The sequence below is a fragment of the Bombus bifarius genome, unplaced genomic scaffold, assembly GCF_011952205.1.
Source record: "Bombus bifarius isolate JDL3187 unplaced genomic scaffold, Bbif_JDL3187 scf7180000007987, whole genome shotgun sequence".
NCBI classification, from domain to species: Eukaryota; Metazoa; Arthropoda; class Insecta; order Hymenoptera; family Apidae; genus Bombus; species Bombus bifarius.
Window position 1 is genome coordinate 1,408,110 of NW_022884369.1, and position 18,008 is coordinate 1,426,117.

The window sequence follows — 18,008 nt, forward strand, 5'->3', positions numbered from 1 at the left end:
AATGTTTGATCGATAATCTACATCGCTTCGATAGCGAGAATTACATGTAATGGGACATTGCGTTGAAGAAGAAAATGCCAGCTATAGTTATTAAAGACTACTCTTGGCGTCAAACTTCAGAATTTGTTATATTGAACGTACCTTTGAAAGGCCATCCAAAAAAAGTTGACTTATTCGTAATAGATAATTACGTAAAGGTATAGAGTTTAATTCCTAAAGTTAAATCTTTAAATGTATATAAATAACATACGATATTTAATTCAATAACAGATCAGCTTTCCACCATTCATATTAGAATTATTTCTTTGGGCTAATGTTGTTGAAAAAGAAAGTAAATGTACTTTGACGGAAGAAGAAGCAATAGTTGCTTTGCATAAAACAAACACTAATTTGGAGTGGCCTACTCTCGAGGTGCAAGATATTAACAATGATTTTAAACGAGATTGCCGTACTCAAGCTTTAGAACATGCTCAAAAACTGGCCGAAGAAAATATGAAACTTAAGAGTGGTATGTAGAGAATTGTAAATAATGTTACAATTTATAACTTATATATTTTCCAACGATTCATAACTTCCTTCAGAAAAGCGTCAATATTTACAAAAGGAAGCAGTGAAAGAACAAATCAGTGTCAATACAGCTACACTGAATAAAATAGATGCGATACGGGACGCACACCGGAGAGAAGCTATGCAGGAATTTGAAGACTGGAGATCGAAAGCTGAATTACCATTTCTTTCTAATGTTGAAGGAGAAATACAAGAAAATAGAAAAGCTTACAAGTATGTACCAGAATTTAAATATTTTTTCTTATATCATAAATTTGTTCTTCATTTTATATAATTAACAATCTCTTTTTACATCATTTTTATAAGACCGCCACTAAAATGGTTTAAAGACAATGATAATGTGTTAAAATCTCGCCCGATGACCGAACAAGAAATATTTAACGGTAGTAACACTATAAAAGAATTTAAATCTAAAGCTGTCAACAATCAGAAGGTTATAGAAGTACAATCGGTAAATATAAATCAAGAGAGTAATCTTCAAATAGAGGTATCAGACAAGAGAGACGATTCTCTTATTAACAAAAACAACACCAGTTGTTCTCAAGATTCTGATTCAGATTCGGATATAGTAAAAGCAACAAATAAAAAAGATTTAAGTAAGGTTTATGAGAAACAGCAAAAAAGGAGACCAGGATTAGAAGCTGTAGAAGCTGCGATACAAGGTAAAATTTTGAAAAGAAATAACATATTCGAAGAACCTTCAAAATCAGTACCATTACCAAGAAAAACAGGTACAATTAACGTAACATTTTCGGAACGGAAGTTCCCAACACCGGCTAGGGAAAGCTCTCACATTGAAGAACAAGAAGTATTATTTTTTTATATTTCTGACCATTAAAATTACTATAGAAGAAAGTCATATTAATATTGACTGAATTACAGTGGTTGCAAAAACAAGTAGAAGCAAGACGCAAAATTGGTTTTAACGCGGAAGATCTTCGACAGGAAGAACGAGATCCGCAATGGTTAAAAGATAAAGGAGAGTACGTTTGATACTTTGATAAAGCCTTATATTAATTATATTGTAACAAATTATTTATCATTATTTTTTAGTGATTTCTTCAAAGTTGGAAATTATCTGGCGGCCATAAGTGCTTACACATGTGGCATTAAGATTAGTGATAAAATGGCATCTCTCTATGTGAATAGATCAGCAGCACATTATGCATTAGGGAATTATTGTAGATGTGTAGAAGACTGTTCTAAAGTAAGTCGTTGAAATTGTAATTTGTTCAACTTGTAAAAATAAATTGAAACATTCATTTTATCTTTCAGGCACTAGAACTAATGGAACCGAAATGCGAAAGCAATCGAGAGTCAAGGGCCAGGTGTCACGCTCGACGAGGCGCAGCCCTCTGTAAATTGTCTGCGCCTCAGCATGGTATTCCTGAACTAGAAGCTGCTCTAGAGTTGACACCAAACAATGAAAGTATAAAACGTGACGTGTTGGCCGCGAAACAATACTTCGACGTAAAAGACTAATAAGTAAGTAGGTGAACTAGATTATTTGACTAATTGAAAAAGCTGGTAGAACGTTATTCGTTTTTATTATTTTTGGAACGAAGCATCATAAAGCAAAAGGTGTTTGAGAAGGAATTAAATATGAAAAAAATATATTATTCAAAAACATTTATTAATGTGTTATAAAAAAAACATATAGTGCTTTATATTATGTTATAAAAATATCACAGTCAACAGAAGAGTGATTAAATCGAGGAACTTATCCTATATTAAAATTAATTATGTAATGTTATTTAATCGCGCGATTATAAATATTTTGGTATATTTCAATTCTTTAACGAGTAACTAAGTAACTACTTATAATATTCTTATAACAACGCATAAGTATTTTTCATTGCTGTTTTAAGAAAAAATTTCAATAGAATGAATCAATCAAATTTTATCATTCTTTTATGGACACACCCACATTTTGTATGTTCCAAAGCATGTATCACTTCGTGATGCCTGTCACGTTGTCGGTCAATCGTGTGTTTCACCATGAAAACAAGACTGACGTTTCTGGTTTCGATAGGTGCACAAATCTGTTTGGGATCCGGGCAACATCCGGCTCCTTTGCAACGTGTCAAAACGGTAGAGGCAGGATAAAAAACTTCGTCCGGGCTAGGGCCGACAGTTAGAAGTTCTGCCACTGGTATAGCTCTCGGTTGTGGCATGGAACACCGAAATTCATGCACTAGTTGCACGTGATTCAGAAATCCGCTATCTCTGAAAATCAAGTCCATTATTTTAATCAATCTGTCAAAGCCATGTGACCAATATAAGCTTTGAGTTTATATATAGATATAATATAATTTACCTATGATGTCTGCCAATTGTAGCAAAGGCAAGATGGATAGAAATGAACAGTAAAATATAGCTTCTCATATTTTCAGTTCTTTCTTAGTATTAAATGGGATTTTGGTGAAAAAGAATTCTACTTTAATTGAAAATCAACACGTCCTGATTGATTTCACTCGCAATTGTCCGGGTCGAGAACTGCGACTACTCTTCTGTGATCTGAATTCTTTCTCCTGCTATATATATATGTAACTTTCATCCTCGGCCCGATGCCCTCTGCCTCCCCTCTTTTTCCGATTTCTCATCATCTTTCTTCGTTGATCTACCTTTGGCCGTATTGTTTTGTCTCGTCCTACGGCAATTCGCACCGTCTCTCTCTCTCTCTCTCTCATTTCTCGGTAAGCTCGAGGAGGACTTGAAGCAAAGCGTTCCGAGAACATCGCAAAGATAACTATAATTACAACTAGTGGGTCCTGCCTCCCGTTCGAACTGGGACCATGTTACGTCGCGTGACTAATCATCCTTTCTTCATCAATTGCCTCCTCTTTCTCTCATTTTCTCCTTTCATCGTATTTCCCTTTCCTTTCCATACTTTGAATCTGACAAATTTCTACCAGTCATCAGTCAAATTATCATCTACCCTCTGATTTTCTTCTTCGTGTAGGTACCGGTTGCATCCCAAGCACTGTTTTTCGTGCATCGATGCATTTTGTTCGATCCTTCTTGCTCTCAAATAATTCTTATGGAAGTCTCAGTGACTTTATTTTCACTGACTTACTCTATTAAAAAATTTATGAACTATTTAAGAAATTAAAAAAAGACAATTTAAATCTAATATTCAATCGTTATTACGGAAGTAATAATTCACATAAATATTTATATTTTTAATTTTTATTCAGAGGAACGATTAGATGTCAGCAGATCTGTATAATTAAGTTAAAGAAACTGCTTAATATAGCGGCATGGCATGAAGTATCTCGACCCTCTCTGGTCTCCAGTGTTATATGATGCGACAGGTTGCAGTGAGTCATTGCAATCGTCTGCGAAGTGTCTGATTGCAAAATTTACTCATGACGTTCTTTTCATTTTTACACGATGTATAAATAGTAAAAGATAATTTTTTATGTTGCCATTTATCAAATGAATAATATATCTGTTTCCGAAAATTTTTTATATGGAAGGTGAGAGTGACTATCGGTTGCACAAATCGAAACTCATGTTACGAATATCCGTTAACAGCTATTCATGGAACTGACTCAATGGTATGCGAAGTTACGAATCTATGAACCGTTAATGGAATTTTGTGTGTAGGTGTATCGGTTGATAGCCTTGATCATTGAAGATATCTATCTACTAGATTTTAAGAAATAGCATTATTAGAAATTTTATTGTGCTTTTTTAAAAAAAGTTTGTTGTTTTAGTTCCTTTATTCTTATTTTCTCCTTACATAATCAAAATTTCCTAGTTGATTATTTTAATCTCATTTAAGAATTGATATTTATTGAATTACGTGACTTCTAGCACTAACACGTTCATTATATATTTTATTTTTATTTGCACCATGAGGGCTATGCCGTTACGTCAAATGAATCCGTGAAATTACTAATCGTCACACCCACAATTTTGCTATTAATTATATCTCTTATAACTGAAATTATAATGTCGTAGTAAATACATTAATACCTCTTAAGAAAGATGTTCTTTCTGTACCAGTAAATAGATTAATCAATAAAAATATGAATAAAAAGCAATTATTATGAAGAATAAGATGAGGACAAGTATATATGTACGAAGCATATAAGAGGCTTTTATAAAATATAAAACAGAAAACTGGGAGAAAATTAATTGTATGGCGAATTGTCAAAATAAGATACAAACGAATTTCTACTCTCTTACAAGTAACCATTTGGAAATTTGAAATGATGGTTGACTGATGATTCATGTACTTATATCCGCGATCAGAAAGTAAATGTACTCGGTATAGTGCTTATATTTGAAGATTAAATAGTTTCTGATTTCATAAAAATTTTATTCAATCAAGCAAACTTTTTGTCTCTTTTCTATTCTTTGTATCTCTATTGCGTTTCTATTCTTAGTATCACTGGTCTTTTATCAAACATAGTCCAGAGATAAGAGTTCATTGAGAATAATTGCAAAGTCAATGTATTACTCTTCACGTGTGTAAATGGAACAGTATGTATAGTCGATTGAATTTAATTATCATATTGATGTATATCTTTATATAATATAACGAATGGGAAAATAATCGCGTAACTTCGCGAGAATAAATAAATATCTAAATAACAGTTACATATTTATATACACGAATAGATCTCATGCGGAAAAACAGGAGAAAACTTGTTTTATTTAATTTGTTCTGTTCGTTACAATCAGCATAATTATATTTTAACAGACGAAATGTACATAAACGAAATTTACACAAAAAATATATCTAATGAATTGGATAATGCAGAATACATTTTATGAAAGAGGAAATAGCTAATACATTCTTATCGAAAGTAATTTTGAATACTTCACCTGTTTTATTAGAATCAAGATATAAAATTTATCTCAATTTTCTGTGTATTATTATTTTTTTTAATAAAAAATGAAGATCAAGATAGATAAATAAAAAATATATTTTGTAAATTCAAAGATATCTTAAGAATAAGCAAGTATTTATACAGTTGAGTGCATCGCATACCTTGGACATACCTTGCACCAACAACTTAAAACTATATTTCAAAGGGGTCGTTGCGAGAAAATGACCACTTCAATTCTTCCTTTGCAACAAATATTCGACCGCGAAACATCATTCTAGCAGTTTTGTTTGTGGAAAAGTCTCAAATTATAAGAGAAATTAATGTTCCTTGAAATCTCAGAACCATAGTTTACAACCTGCCTTTAATATATGGACTGGAGATTTTTTTTATGAAACAATGAGGAAAATAGTAGGAGGTAGAAGATAGGAAGATGTAACACAACCGCATATTTCTCAATTATTTATTGTACTCGACTTTCAATGAATCATATTAATATGAGTCAATTTTACTTATAAGTAAAAACTTACCACATCTTTGTAAACTTCAATAAAAAAAAAGTGACTCCCGCAATTATTACAATCTTACTTACATCATTGATTGTCCATTGAGTTATGAATAGCTTGTCCGAAATGAATTTGTTGAATGTGTATTAAAAGTTTCATATGTATATGAGTGATAGCTTGCTCAAGTAACATACCAATAAAAGAAAAGTCGAAGTTCGACTTTGATATAAGCGCGTACATCCTCTTATCGGAAAGTTAGTCGATCGCATTGACAAATATGTCGAAGAGAGTAGCAAATTATAAGAGTTTATTGTGTGAATTTAAGTCTGAAGAATATGTTAAATTGAAAAATAGTTATAAAATGATGATTTCCTTATTGTATATTACATTATTGTGTATTATAGTATTTTAAAAATTTAATATCACTGTATTAAGCTTTAAGGCATATTCCAGGATGGAATCCATGACGCATACGATAGAAAGTGTGACAATTCCCATGCATCGGGATATTTTGAGTGGTTTAAGGAATGCATGAGTAAATGTTACCGCAGAATTGTAGGATATCAGATTTTACGTGTGCATGAATGTAACGATGCGTGTATACCTTGCGTGAAGTGTGTGCAAGCTCTTCCATGTATAAATACACTTCTGGCAGCAGGAAAGTCTCAGTTGGATGCCTCTTGATACGACTACATATCAGTGGTTCGTGTAATTTGGCTAGAGAAGACACATCTCAAACGCGTTCACCAAGTATCGCGCCGTAAAATTTGAATTTATGAACGTGATCTTCAGTGAGATTCAAATTGAATCTTTCAATTTGCCCAAACTGTGTGTGTAAAGATAATCATAGTGATACAACATACATTATTCAATAAGAATTATAGTATAAATTAACAGATACAAGGCATGAGAAATAGGTCATTGAGGACTTTCCTATTGGAGTTAATGATACTCATCCTATTGGCTTTGGACAACATGGTGCGATCAACGGCGGTAAATAGCAATAAGATTACTTTATCTGAAGCAGTGAAAACTTCCAGCATGTTTGTTTGTAAAAAACCACAATTTCGAGCGTACCATCTGAGAGACTTGATGCAAAACGTACATCAGAATCCTGGGGAGAGTACCATTCAGCCTGTTTATATTGTCGTAAAGCGATGTGACGGACACTCCGGATGCTGCATGAATTCAGATATGAGTTGTCTACCTGTACAATCAGCGATCTATTATGAAGAAATTGAAATTGAGGTAATGAGTTACGAAACTAATAACAGGACTAATAACAGACGACAATGGATCAGCGTGGAACAGCATGGTCAATGTTCCTGTGAAATGACCAGAATCAGTGATCGGTATCGACTAGAGCATCAGCAGCCTAACGTAACTTTAATTTCAAATTAGTTAATCAGATAGACTAAAGGGAGACGTTTCAAAATAAGTGACTTTTGCATAACAAATTGTAAATATAACACACAGTATTGATTTATAGGAAATATTGTTAATGAATCAAAATATGTAATTAAGAATGTTAAAGTTTTTATTTTGTTTGAGTTAGTTTACTTTAATTTACCGGTTTAGTTCGGAAACGTTTAGTGTAAACGTGTCTGATGCTATGTGCACAGAAACTTGGCATACAGCCCAACAACGTGATGATTGTCTCTCCAACATCAAATTATCATAGAATAGTTGATGGACACCTGTTTTAAAAAATATATATATATATGTATGTATATTATTAGTTCTGCTACGCAACGAATTTATACAACTTCTCAGGAAGTGAAAAAACTTGACGATCTATTCATATTTATAGCAAACTTCTACTTTCCCATTATCAGAAATATTATGGATTTAATTAAGAAAAGTAGGCGTTCTATAACAATTAAAAAGTAAATGATGAAGTTAATTTTCATTTAAGTCAATTTTCAAAGCATAAGACATTAAAGTTTTTCGTTGTTTTTTCAAACCACAAACGAAAAACAAAGAAAGAAGTAAAATTAAATTGACTTCATTGAAAATATTCAGATAATATCATACATAACTGACTATATGTAACTCACTATACGAAAATAATAGACAAAAATTAATTATTTATGTAACTAGTCATATTTCGTGCTCTATCTTACAATTATTTTTAACAATATTAAAAAGAAATAAAGGGGACCAAAGTGTATTATTATTTTAGAAATCACTCTGACTCTTTTAGAAGAGGGGTTTAATATTCATTATTGTGATATTATCATATTTATATAGTAGTAACATCGAAATCATAGTACTGATAGATTTCGTTTTAATTGTATTGTAAAACATGTAAAACTGATATTTATTAATCAATTATATCTCCAGTATTTATACATATTTGCCATATTTTTTTAATTCACTCGTTATGTGTAAGTTTTTGCAAACAATACAAGATATTTGAATACTGAAAAAGTATTAATTAATAATGCTATTTTAAAATACGACTAAACTACACAAGAGACTGATGTATAAAATATATTGTATTATTACACATCTTCTGTGTGTGGAACGTAATAAATACCTTTTATTTATTCTAATAGTAAATTTCATAATAAATGTCAAATTCTATTTAAGCAGATACCATAAGTATACAAATAAAACTTAGGTAGATATTTTATATTATTTATTGATAGTTGGAAGTTGAAACATAATATGTAAATATATGTCTCTAATGCTTACTTATAGGACTGTTGAAAAAGATAGTAGAATTCATACTTAAATTTGTAAAATACAAAAAAAGCAATGCACTTATATAAAATAAAATACTTGTTACATGTCTTGTCGAACATTTTTAATAAAATATTTATGACGAACATTGTGTAATTTATGAAACTCAACACATAATTCATGATATACGTCTTGTACAAAATATTTTGCATAAATACATTTGTACTATGAACCACATCAATATTATATGAAATTTGAATAATAATTATATAAAAGTCAGTTCCAAGAATACATAAACAAAACACCCTAAATGCTGTTTAGTTTTAATTTAATTTCTTAGCCTCAATAAAGGAATGTTACCTTAGATTCCGAAGAATTAGAAATCGACATTACGTTTTTAATTTCATATAGTTCCCATTTGAAAAGGTAGATATATACTGCCATTATAAGACTTATATCATAGTTTCATTTAAGTTTAGGTATAACAAATGTTACATCGACAAATGTATCTGTACAACAAACATATTGTTTAATGCTAAGTAAAAGTATCCTTGTCTTGAAGGTCGATATATTAATAGTCAACATTTCTTACACCGTTCGTTTGCAAAGACAACAACGTCAAAGTTTCCGCATGAGTTCGTATACAAAATTATTTAATTTTAGAATCGCGCATATGAATATTTAGATCGCATTCGCCGGCCTCTTGTTCCACGTCCTCTTCCTGTTTCACTATTTGCTCCCCTTGTTGCGTGTCCTCGCATTACGCTTTGTCCTTTGAAACACACCAAATGTTTACATTAGGAAAATATATTCTTATTTCAAAATTTATCATTTACGATTGCATTTACCTCTACCGCCAGGTTGTTGACTTTCCCATACAATAGGTGTAGGTCGACTACCACGCGTTCTAAATCGATCTTGCGATCTTGCCGATCGTCGTGCCGTAGCTCCTCTAGCACCATTTGCTGCAGCTGCAGCATTAGCTGCTGCCATTGCCCTTTGCCGAGTATTACTGGATGGAGACGCTTCCGCTTCACGACTTTCTTCTACTTCATCTTCCACTATATCACTTCCTGGTTCTTCAGTTCCTTCGCCTGTATCTACTGCATCATCATCCCCAGAGATTAAAGGACCAGTTTCATCTGTACGTTTTTCACCTTCTGAGCTCATACCTACATGTAATTATTTATAATTTATTTATTTAGTAATATGCAATTATTTAGAATTTTGATTGATATTAACATAGCTTATAATTACCTTCAGTTGGCGTCGTGCTAATAGATTCTGTAATCATTTCAGTTTGATTATGTTGTTGATCGTCAACACCAAGTACACGAATACTTGGTATTGTAGGCTCCTCAGTAACATCAGTAGTACCCGTTACTGATACCGGTGTTACTGAAACTGGAGTTTCCTGTTCTTCTGAAGGTCCACTACTTGTCTAGAAGTACGTCGTTTAATTACATGACAAAATGAAATGCTACAATGTTATATAAAAATATTTAATTATTCTTATACCGAAGGTGGTAAATCAGCGGCTGGTGAAACTTGTAAAGGAGTAGTAGGTACACTACGACCAGTACCACCATCTTCTAATTGAACAAGATCCATTCGCGTATCATCCATACTTTCTTGAATTACTTGTGCTACACCAGAACTAGATGACCCAAATATCGTTCGAGTTGCTGATCCAGAAGGAGTTGATAACGAAGGAGTCGATGATGCTGTTGTTGGTGCAGACGAATCTCCAAACGTAAAACGTCCTTGGGGAACTTGAGGTGAACTTACAGCTTCTCCAAATCCGTCTCCTCGACGTGGTACGAATAAAGTTGGAGTACTTGGCACTATGCTATCATCGCCACCATCTTCATATCCTTGTTGCGGCTAAAATTCATTTCATTAAAAGAGATGCTTTATTTCCGTCCTTCTATTCCCTTATCTTTGTATATAAAAATGAATATATACCAAGAGAAGATGTTGTTGTTGTTGTTGTCTAGGCATTGGCGCAATTCCACGTGAAGATCGAGTTCCGAACGATGTAGGTGGTTCTCCTGTTGGTTCAGCACTACTAATTGCTTCCGACTGTTGTTGCTGTTGATTCGTAGGTACTGTTACTTGTGTTTGTCTAGGAACTTCTACACTTGTAGAATCTTCTCCCATTATAATTTCAACTTCATTATTATCTCTTTCCACTTCTACTTCCACTTCATAAGGTATCTCTTCTTCTTCTTCCATTTCTTCATATGCGTCATTATCAAATTCTTCTTCTTCCTGAGTCTGATGATTACCACCTCCTTCACCTTCGTCGCAATCTACTACAACGACACAGCCTTCTTCTACTTCTTCATCTTGATCTCGTTGGCTTGATGTTGGTACCTAAAAATTAAATAAGTACATCATTCTAAATATTTAATTATTGTTTAATATTTCCTACACTTTTATTATTTAAATTCACCTGGTACTCGACCTCTGAAGCGCTTGCACTAGCAGTAGATGACATTTCTTGTCTAGACCGTTTAGATTTGGGACTAAGCACTTGCTCCTGCCTACTATGATCTACACCTTCAACAATTCCAGACCCTGATGCTGTCGAATCAAGAGCTCTAGGACGTTTATGGCCTGTCGAAGCTTGCGATGTGCTTACTGACTGAGTAGAACTGCTAGCTACAGTCTGCTGTTGATCACTGACAGCAGCTTGTTGCTGTTGTTGTTGTTGTTCCACTCTTGGACTAACTAGTGCAACAGTCTGCTGCTGTTGTTGCTGTTGTTGTTGTTGACATTGCTGTTGTTGTACACTAAGTGTTTCTGCACTTTCTGGGTCTTCCCTTTGCGTTGATTCTGCTGATTCACTTAATTGTGGTTGAACAACGAGTTGTCGTAAAGTATTTGGCGCTGTCTGCGATGAACTACTACTAGTACTAGCTGGTTGAAAATCTGGAAGGCTACTAGTTGGCGAACTCGTTTCAGTAGTATGCACCACCTGTTGCTGTGGCTGTTGCTGTTGATGAGGTGCAACCATTACTGGTGCACTTGCAGTTGTGGGTAAAACGGCAGCTGTTCTAGACTGTACTACTACACTCATAGGTCGAATACTCGCTAATGGAGTTTCAGCGCGAGCAGACATAGGTTTAATATTAGCCGTTGGTGGTTCCGTAGTGGCACTAATTCCACTAACACCAGCTACTTGTCGCTGTAGTTGAGTTACTCTTTGTACAAGAGTTTCTTTTTCTGCCTGGATTTCTGACTTTTCATGTTCCAAACGAGAGATTCTACTTTCCATTTGAGATTTAAGTGCTGCAAGTCTAGCATCATGTTCAGCAGTATCTGATTCGGTAGCACCAGCTTCGACTTTAGCTTTTAAGTCAATTAATTCCTTTTCGCAAATTTTCTTTGATTCTCTTAGCCGCATGAGCTCAGTTCTTGCCGTCGTTAATGCTCGTCTAACACGTTCTTCTTTCTCAACGCGTGTCCTGTTCATCGTATCGATCTCTTTCTTTAACGATTCTGCTTCATTTTGTACAACTATCATTTGACGAGATAATTCATCAACCTTTGATGTTAATTCTAGATTTGCTTGACGCAATTCTTGCCTGCCTTCTTCTCGTAATTGATCTTCACGTTCTTGAGATATACGACCAACATCTTCATTTCCAGAAGTACCAGCCGACATTCGAGACTCTTCAGATTTACTCTTTTCTTCTTCTACTGTTTTCGCCAGTTCTTCAAATTGAGTCTTGTATTTTTTCGCTATTTTTCTTATTTGAATCTCTTTATTCTTTATGTCATTCAAGACTACTTCTTTATCACCAAGCTCTTTTCTTAATGTTACTAAATCCTTAGCTTTCAAAGAAGAATCAGCAAGAGCTTCGTTTAAGTCTTGACCCAATTTACGTGCCTCTTCAGATGCTTTTTGAATTTCTTCTCCCTGAGTTTGTACTTGTTTCTGGAGTAGTGATAGCTGTTCTTCTAATACACCCTTTTCTGTTTTCAATTGATTTAATTCTTCCGCACGTTTAGCATGTGTTTCACGTTCAGATGTGAGCAGTTTACTAAGATTTTCTCTTTCAGTTTGCAATCTACGCCAATCTTCCGGACTTGTTTTGTTCGCCCTTTCTACTAATGTATTAGCTCTTTGTCTCCATCTAGTTGCTTCTCCTTTAAGACTTGTATTTTCTTGTAATAAGGCTTCAGTCTTCGCTTGTAAATCTCGTGATGTAGCTCGAAGTGGTACTACTTCTTCAGAAAGTGCTGCAACTTTTGCGGTAAGCTCTGAAACTTTTGCACTTAAACTATCTCTTTCCTCTCTTAGGATTCTATTGGAATCTGTGATGGCATTTAAAGTTTCAACTTTCCGCAATAGCTCTGCGTGTTTAGATGTTGTTACTACATCAATTTCAGACTTTTCTCTTTCCGAATTAAGGGCAGCTTCTGTTTCCTTTAATCTTTTTTCCATAACCTAAATTAATGAAAAAGTATTAACAGTTACATTGCATTAAAAAGTTATACAAATTAAAATTTTAGTAAGGAAACTTGGATACTAACTTCCACTTGTGATTTCAATCTAAGATTTTCTGCTCTTAGAACATCAAATTTTGCTACAGCTAAATCTTTTTCACGTCTTAGATATTTCATTACTTTTAATAACTGTTCAGCAGATTTGGAATCATCTTCAAGTCCACTAAAGCTACGATTCATTGCTTCCAAACTAGTATCAGGACTTCCCTGTTCAGCTATCTTTGATTGTTGGCTATGCATGATTGCAGTCTTGTCACTTAATTCTTGAATTTGAGTATGCAAAATAGCATTTTGTGCATCCAGATCTGATATTCTTTGTTGCATTTCTTGGATTTCTTCATGTAATCTTTTCTCTCTTTCTTGACAAGCTTCTCTCTCAAGATTTAAAGCTTCTGTAGCTGCATTTCTTTCTTGAGTTAAGCTTGCTATCTTTTGTTCTACTGTTTGGGCATCTTCTTTCAATTTCGCTAATATCTATAAATGAGGCGATAACAAAGAATTACATTACATTCTGTATTTTATTTATTTGCATAAATGAAGTGATGATTATGTTTACCTGCAAATCTGTTGAATGCAATACCATTTCTCTAGCATACTTCTCTTCCGCTTCTTTAACTGATACTGAAGCATTATGTAAATCACCTTTTACAATTTCCAATTCTCCTTTAACTTCATCTAACTCTTCAAGTCTTCTCTCTGCATCAGCTAACTTTTCTCTTAATTCTGAATCAGTTTCTTGTTGACCATTAGAAACTTTTGCTAATTCTTCTACTAATTCTTGAACTTTCTTTTGAAGGGATATTATTTCTACACGCGCTTCTTTTAAAGCAGTTTCTAATTCTTCTTTACATTTATTATGTTGCGCCGTTACCTCCCTTAATTGAGCTTCTGCACTTTCTGCAATGTCGCAATATTGTTGGCTTTGCTGCCGTGCACTTTTTAGTTGTTCGGATAAAGATTTTGCTTCTGCTTGTATCGTCGTAAGTTGCATTTCAAGTTCTTTTAATCTCTTTACAGGATGTTCATCACCTGCAAGTTTAAATATGCACAGAATTTTATTTATAATTACCTCTAATTAAATAAATGAAAATTTAACTCTGTATTTCACACGTACCAGTGAAAGGTTTAGATATTGAATGAGTAGCAGCTTGTCTTAGTTTCGTATTAAGTTCTTCTATACGTTGTACATTTTGAGAATCAGATTGACGAGCTTGTTCCAATTCTATGCGAATTTGTTCGGTTATATTACGTTCTTCGGTTAATCTTTCTTGAGCTGTAGTAAGTTGTTTTTCTAAATGTGCAGATAATTCTCTAAATCGATCTTGTTCTTCCTGCAAACGACGTCTTAAAGCGGCACATTCTCTTGTAGCATCATCTAGACGCTGTTCAGCACGTAATTGACCCTCAGCCTGAACCCGTTCCAAACTTGCTTTAATAGATTCAACGTCTGCTCGCAATAAAGCTTGCGTTTGACGTTCTCTCTGATATGTTTCACGTTCTTTCATAAGGCGACTTTCAGAATCACTTAAAATTGAAAGAGATCGACGTAAGTTTTCTAATTGTACTTCAGCACGAGATAGTCGCGTTTGAGCTGCCAAAGCTTCATCTTTTAAAATCATTAAGCTTTGCTCATGTTTGCCTATAAAAAGAAACAACTTATCAATAGTTATTAATACTTTTTTAACACAATATCTGTGAACACAACAAATATTTCATACCAATTGTCACATTGTAATTTAAACATTTCTCTTCAAGAACTTTTATTTGAGACTTATAAGAAGCAACATTTGGTTGTAAAAGATTAAATCTATCATTAGCCGAATCTAACTGCGCTTTTAATCTGCAACATCTGTCTGAATGAGCTTCTGCTTCTTTTCTAAGCCTTTCTACTTCCTCTCCTAACATTCGTTCATGGGCTGCCCTCTCTTTTTTGTATGTTTCATAATCATCTGTAATCTGTTTCAATTTAGTTTCAGTTTCTGTCAATTGTTTTTGCAATTCTTTTTCTCTATTAACATCATCTTGAGTAATAGTAGCCACTTCATCTTTAACAGGTTTTACTCCATTAATTTCTCTCCCTTCTTCTTCTTCTTGTGTCATAGATAGTTCTTTTTTTTCTGTTACATTTGCCTGCTTTAAACATTGCTGATACATATTTTTATACATGTCCCGTTGTCGTAAAAGACCTTCTAACATCTTGGCTTGTCTGTCTTGAGCAGCTTGCATGTCTTCCAATTGTTCTAGGTACCTATTATAATTATGGAAAACTAAAATAAATGAAATCAAACATTATTGTAATACATTTTTAGTACAATTACAGACCTCTCTAATTTTTCTTTCATTTCGCCAGAATTTATTTCATCTGTTGCTCTTTCTATTTCTTCTTGTCTTGATGATAATGTACGAACTATTGATAATAACTTCTGATTATTTTCTTGTAATTCTTCAATATCTTTAAAAGTAACAAGCTTTTTACTAATGATTTCAGATGAAGCAAGATTATCCATATCCATTGAAAATTCATTTGTATCAACAGCTGCACTAGTTCTACTCTCTTGGACTTCTTTTAAAAGGAAGCATACCTAAAAATAGCAAATATTGCATACAAATTTCATTATATACTCAAAAATATATAAGCATGTACATCTAGCTTTAATTGCTTACCTGTCTAGCTAAATCTGATACTTCTGTTTTTAACCTTTGATTTTCTTTAGTATGGTGCTTAGCAATGCGATTTGCTTCATCAGTTGTTTCTTGTAGTCTATGATTTTCTACTAAAAGTTCATCTAATCTTGATGTTAATGTACCAATATTTGCCATAGCGGTTTCATAATCTTCACGTTGTTGTTGTAAAACAGGAGCCTTCTCTTCTAATTCATGTAAAATGACGTCCATTTGTGATTTTAGACGTCCATTTTCTTCTCGTTCTGAAGTCAACTCATTTGTTACATCTACTAATTGCGTATAAATTTGAGTAAGGCTTAAGCCTTTCCTAAGCACCCGACTAGCTATAGCTGCTGTAGGTGCAAGCTGTTCAACAGCTTGATCTAACCGTTCTGTTAAAAGAATTGTATGATTATTAGACAAATAAGATTCTACAAAGATAACAATAAACTAATTACCTTGTTTAATATTTTTCAATAACTCATTTGCATGATTTAATTCTTTTGAAAGCTCATCTATCTTCTGTTCTTTTTCTACTAACTCTTGCTTATGTTGTAACTGAAGTTGATTATGTGTTGTCTCTAGCGTTCCATACTGTTCAGTAGCATGTTCTAGTAATTCCTGAAGTTCTTTAACTGCATTACTAAATTCCTCAGCTTTTGCATTTGCTTCATCTGCCATGCCTTTATAAAGATCTGCTAATCTAGTCTGAGCACCAATTTCTTCTCGATAAGAAGCATGCATAGAAATTTCGTGTGTACGTTGTTCTTCTAATTTTTGAGATAGTTCATCGCAGCGTCGTTGAAGAGATGTGTATAATTCTCGTAACTGTGCTGTTGCTTCATTCGCAATACGCAATTCTTCATCACGTTGTGCCAAACGTGTATCTGTTAAGAGCGCTCGTGCAGAAGCTTCTGCTCTTGTTGACTGTAATTCTGACATTCTCTTTGCCAATTCTTCTTCAAGACTAGCCATTTGCTGTGATAAAAGAGTCCTTTCTTGTTCTAAACGTTTTTCTCTAAAATATTTCAAATAACATATTAAAATTTTGTGAAGATTTGAGTCCATTATGAAATATTTATTATCTAAATACATACTTGAATTCAAGGGTCATATCAAGACTTCGAATTTCTTCTGTTTCTGCTAAAGCTTGACATTTTGCAGCAACAGCATTTCGCAATTGAGTACCCAGAGAAGATAGTTCAGTATGCATTCTCTCAATTTCTCTATCTCGCCTTTCAACTTGTAATTGTAATGCATCCCTTTCATCCACAACTGTATCTCTATGGCGACGCAAATCACCATTTTCTTTTTCTAATCTGTAAATAATTAAATAATTATTATAATCATATGTATTGTGCATATATAATAATACTTTTTTATAACAACACATAAACAACATGTACCTTTTAACAGTCTCCTGTAGTTTTTGTATTTCACCTTTAGTTTGATCTAAACTAGTTTGTAGTTCAGTAGTATATTTTTCTGCCAATTCAAGTTTTCCCTTACATTCTTCAGAGTCTGATTTTTCTTCTGTTAAATCCTTTTGTAGTTTATCTAAAGTTTGGTCTAATAAAATTTCAAAAATAAAAATTTTGTTCATTTTTAATAACCCAATTTCATTAATATTACAAAAATAAAGACTTTGTAATATACATATAATTAAATAATAAAATTGGCCATCAAGTTTTTTATAGCAAAGTTTCTTTTATATATGCAATAAGATATTTAATGTAAACTATTTAATGAATGCGGCACATACCAATGGAGAGGTTATCTCCTTTGTGTAAATAAACTAGTCAACCGTTATAGTAATAAAAAATATAAAATTCAATTTAAACTTACCAAAATTTTTTCTGTTAGTTTCAAAAACTGCTTTTGCTGTAATGTACTGTTCGAATTTTTCATTGAAATAAGCACTAAGCTTTTTTGCAAGTGAGTCAGGAACTTGCGTTAATTCTTCTTCAGTTAAAACTTCTCTCAACACATTATGTTCGTTCTCTTCTGTTTTCTCCATCTTTTCGTTCGATATTGCTCAATCAAGAAAATCTTTCTTCAATGATGAGTTAATACCTTATTAATAATCAGGCTCGATCGAAGACACATTTGATCAAACATTCAATGTATATCACCTTTCTCCCTGTAAATCACTATGGCTTTTATCGAACTGACGCGGATCCCTACTAGCAGTACTAGCAGCTACTGGCTTTACTACTGTACCGTTATGGTTAGT

At 33.3% G+C, this 18,008-nt stretch overlaps 4 protein-coding genes across 4 annotated transcripts; 2 read left to right on the top strand and 2 right to left on the bottom strand.

Moving 5' to 3' along the window:
- The first annotated feature begins 40 nt into the window (after positions 1–40).
- On the top strand, positions 41–2,696 carry LOC117205281 (dynein assembly factor 4, axonemal-like). Its single transcript, XM_033443518.1, has 8 exons — positions 41–197; positions 271–508; positions 582–780; positions 874–1,375; positions 1,450–1,550; positions 1,621–1,774; positions 1,843–2,052; positions 2,600–2,696. The coding sequence occupies exons 1-7, from the start codon at positions 75–77 to the stop codon at positions 2,047–2,049; spliced, it is 1,524 nt and encodes a 507-aa protein (XP_033299409.1). The 5' UTR covers positions 41–74; the 3' UTR covers positions 2,050–2,052; positions 2,600–2,696.
- LOC117205287 (vascular endothelial growth factor A-A-like) lies at positions 2,061–3,004 on the bottom strand. The gene is made up of 2 exons (XM_033443527.1): positions 2,885–3,004; positions 2,061–2,793 (listed from the first exon to the last, which is right to left on the bottom strand). The coding sequence occupies exons 1-2, from the start codon at positions 2,950–2,952 to the stop codon at positions 2,457–2,459; spliced, it is 405 nt and encodes a 134-aa protein (XP_033299418.1). The 5' UTR covers positions 2,953–3,004; the 3' UTR covers positions 2,061–2,456.
- Positions 3,005–6,157: 3,153 nt separating this feature from the next.
- Positions 6,158–8,500, top strand: LOC117205159. Its single transcript, XM_033443300.1, has one exon. The coding sequence runs from the start codon at positions 6,818–6,820 to the stop codon at positions 7,310–7,312; it is 495 nt and encodes a 164-aa protein (XP_033299191.1). The 5' UTR covers positions 6,158–6,817; the 3' UTR covers positions 7,313–8,500.
- Positions 8,501–8,535: 35 nt separating this feature from the next.
- LOC117205152 (nucleoprotein TPR) lies at positions 8,536–17,940 on the bottom strand. The gene is made up of 16 exons (XM_033443281.1): positions 17,621–17,940; positions 17,182–17,344; positions 16,873–17,094; positions 16,234–16,793; positions 15,776–16,167; positions 15,434–15,693; positions 14,830–15,359; positions 14,226–14,750; positions 13,668–14,140; positions 13,139–13,585; positions 11,052–13,052; positions 10,562–10,972; positions 10,115–10,480; positions 9,854–10,037; positions 9,445–9,768; positions 8,536–9,368 (listed from the first exon to the last, which is right to left on the bottom strand). Exons 1-16 carry the CDS (start codon positions 17,790–17,792, stop codon positions 9,256–9,258), a joined length of 7,143 nt encoding a protein of 2,380 aa, XP_033299172.1. The 5' UTR covers positions 17,793–17,940; the 3' UTR covers positions 8,536–9,255.
- Positions 17,941–18,008: the final 68 nt, after the last annotated feature.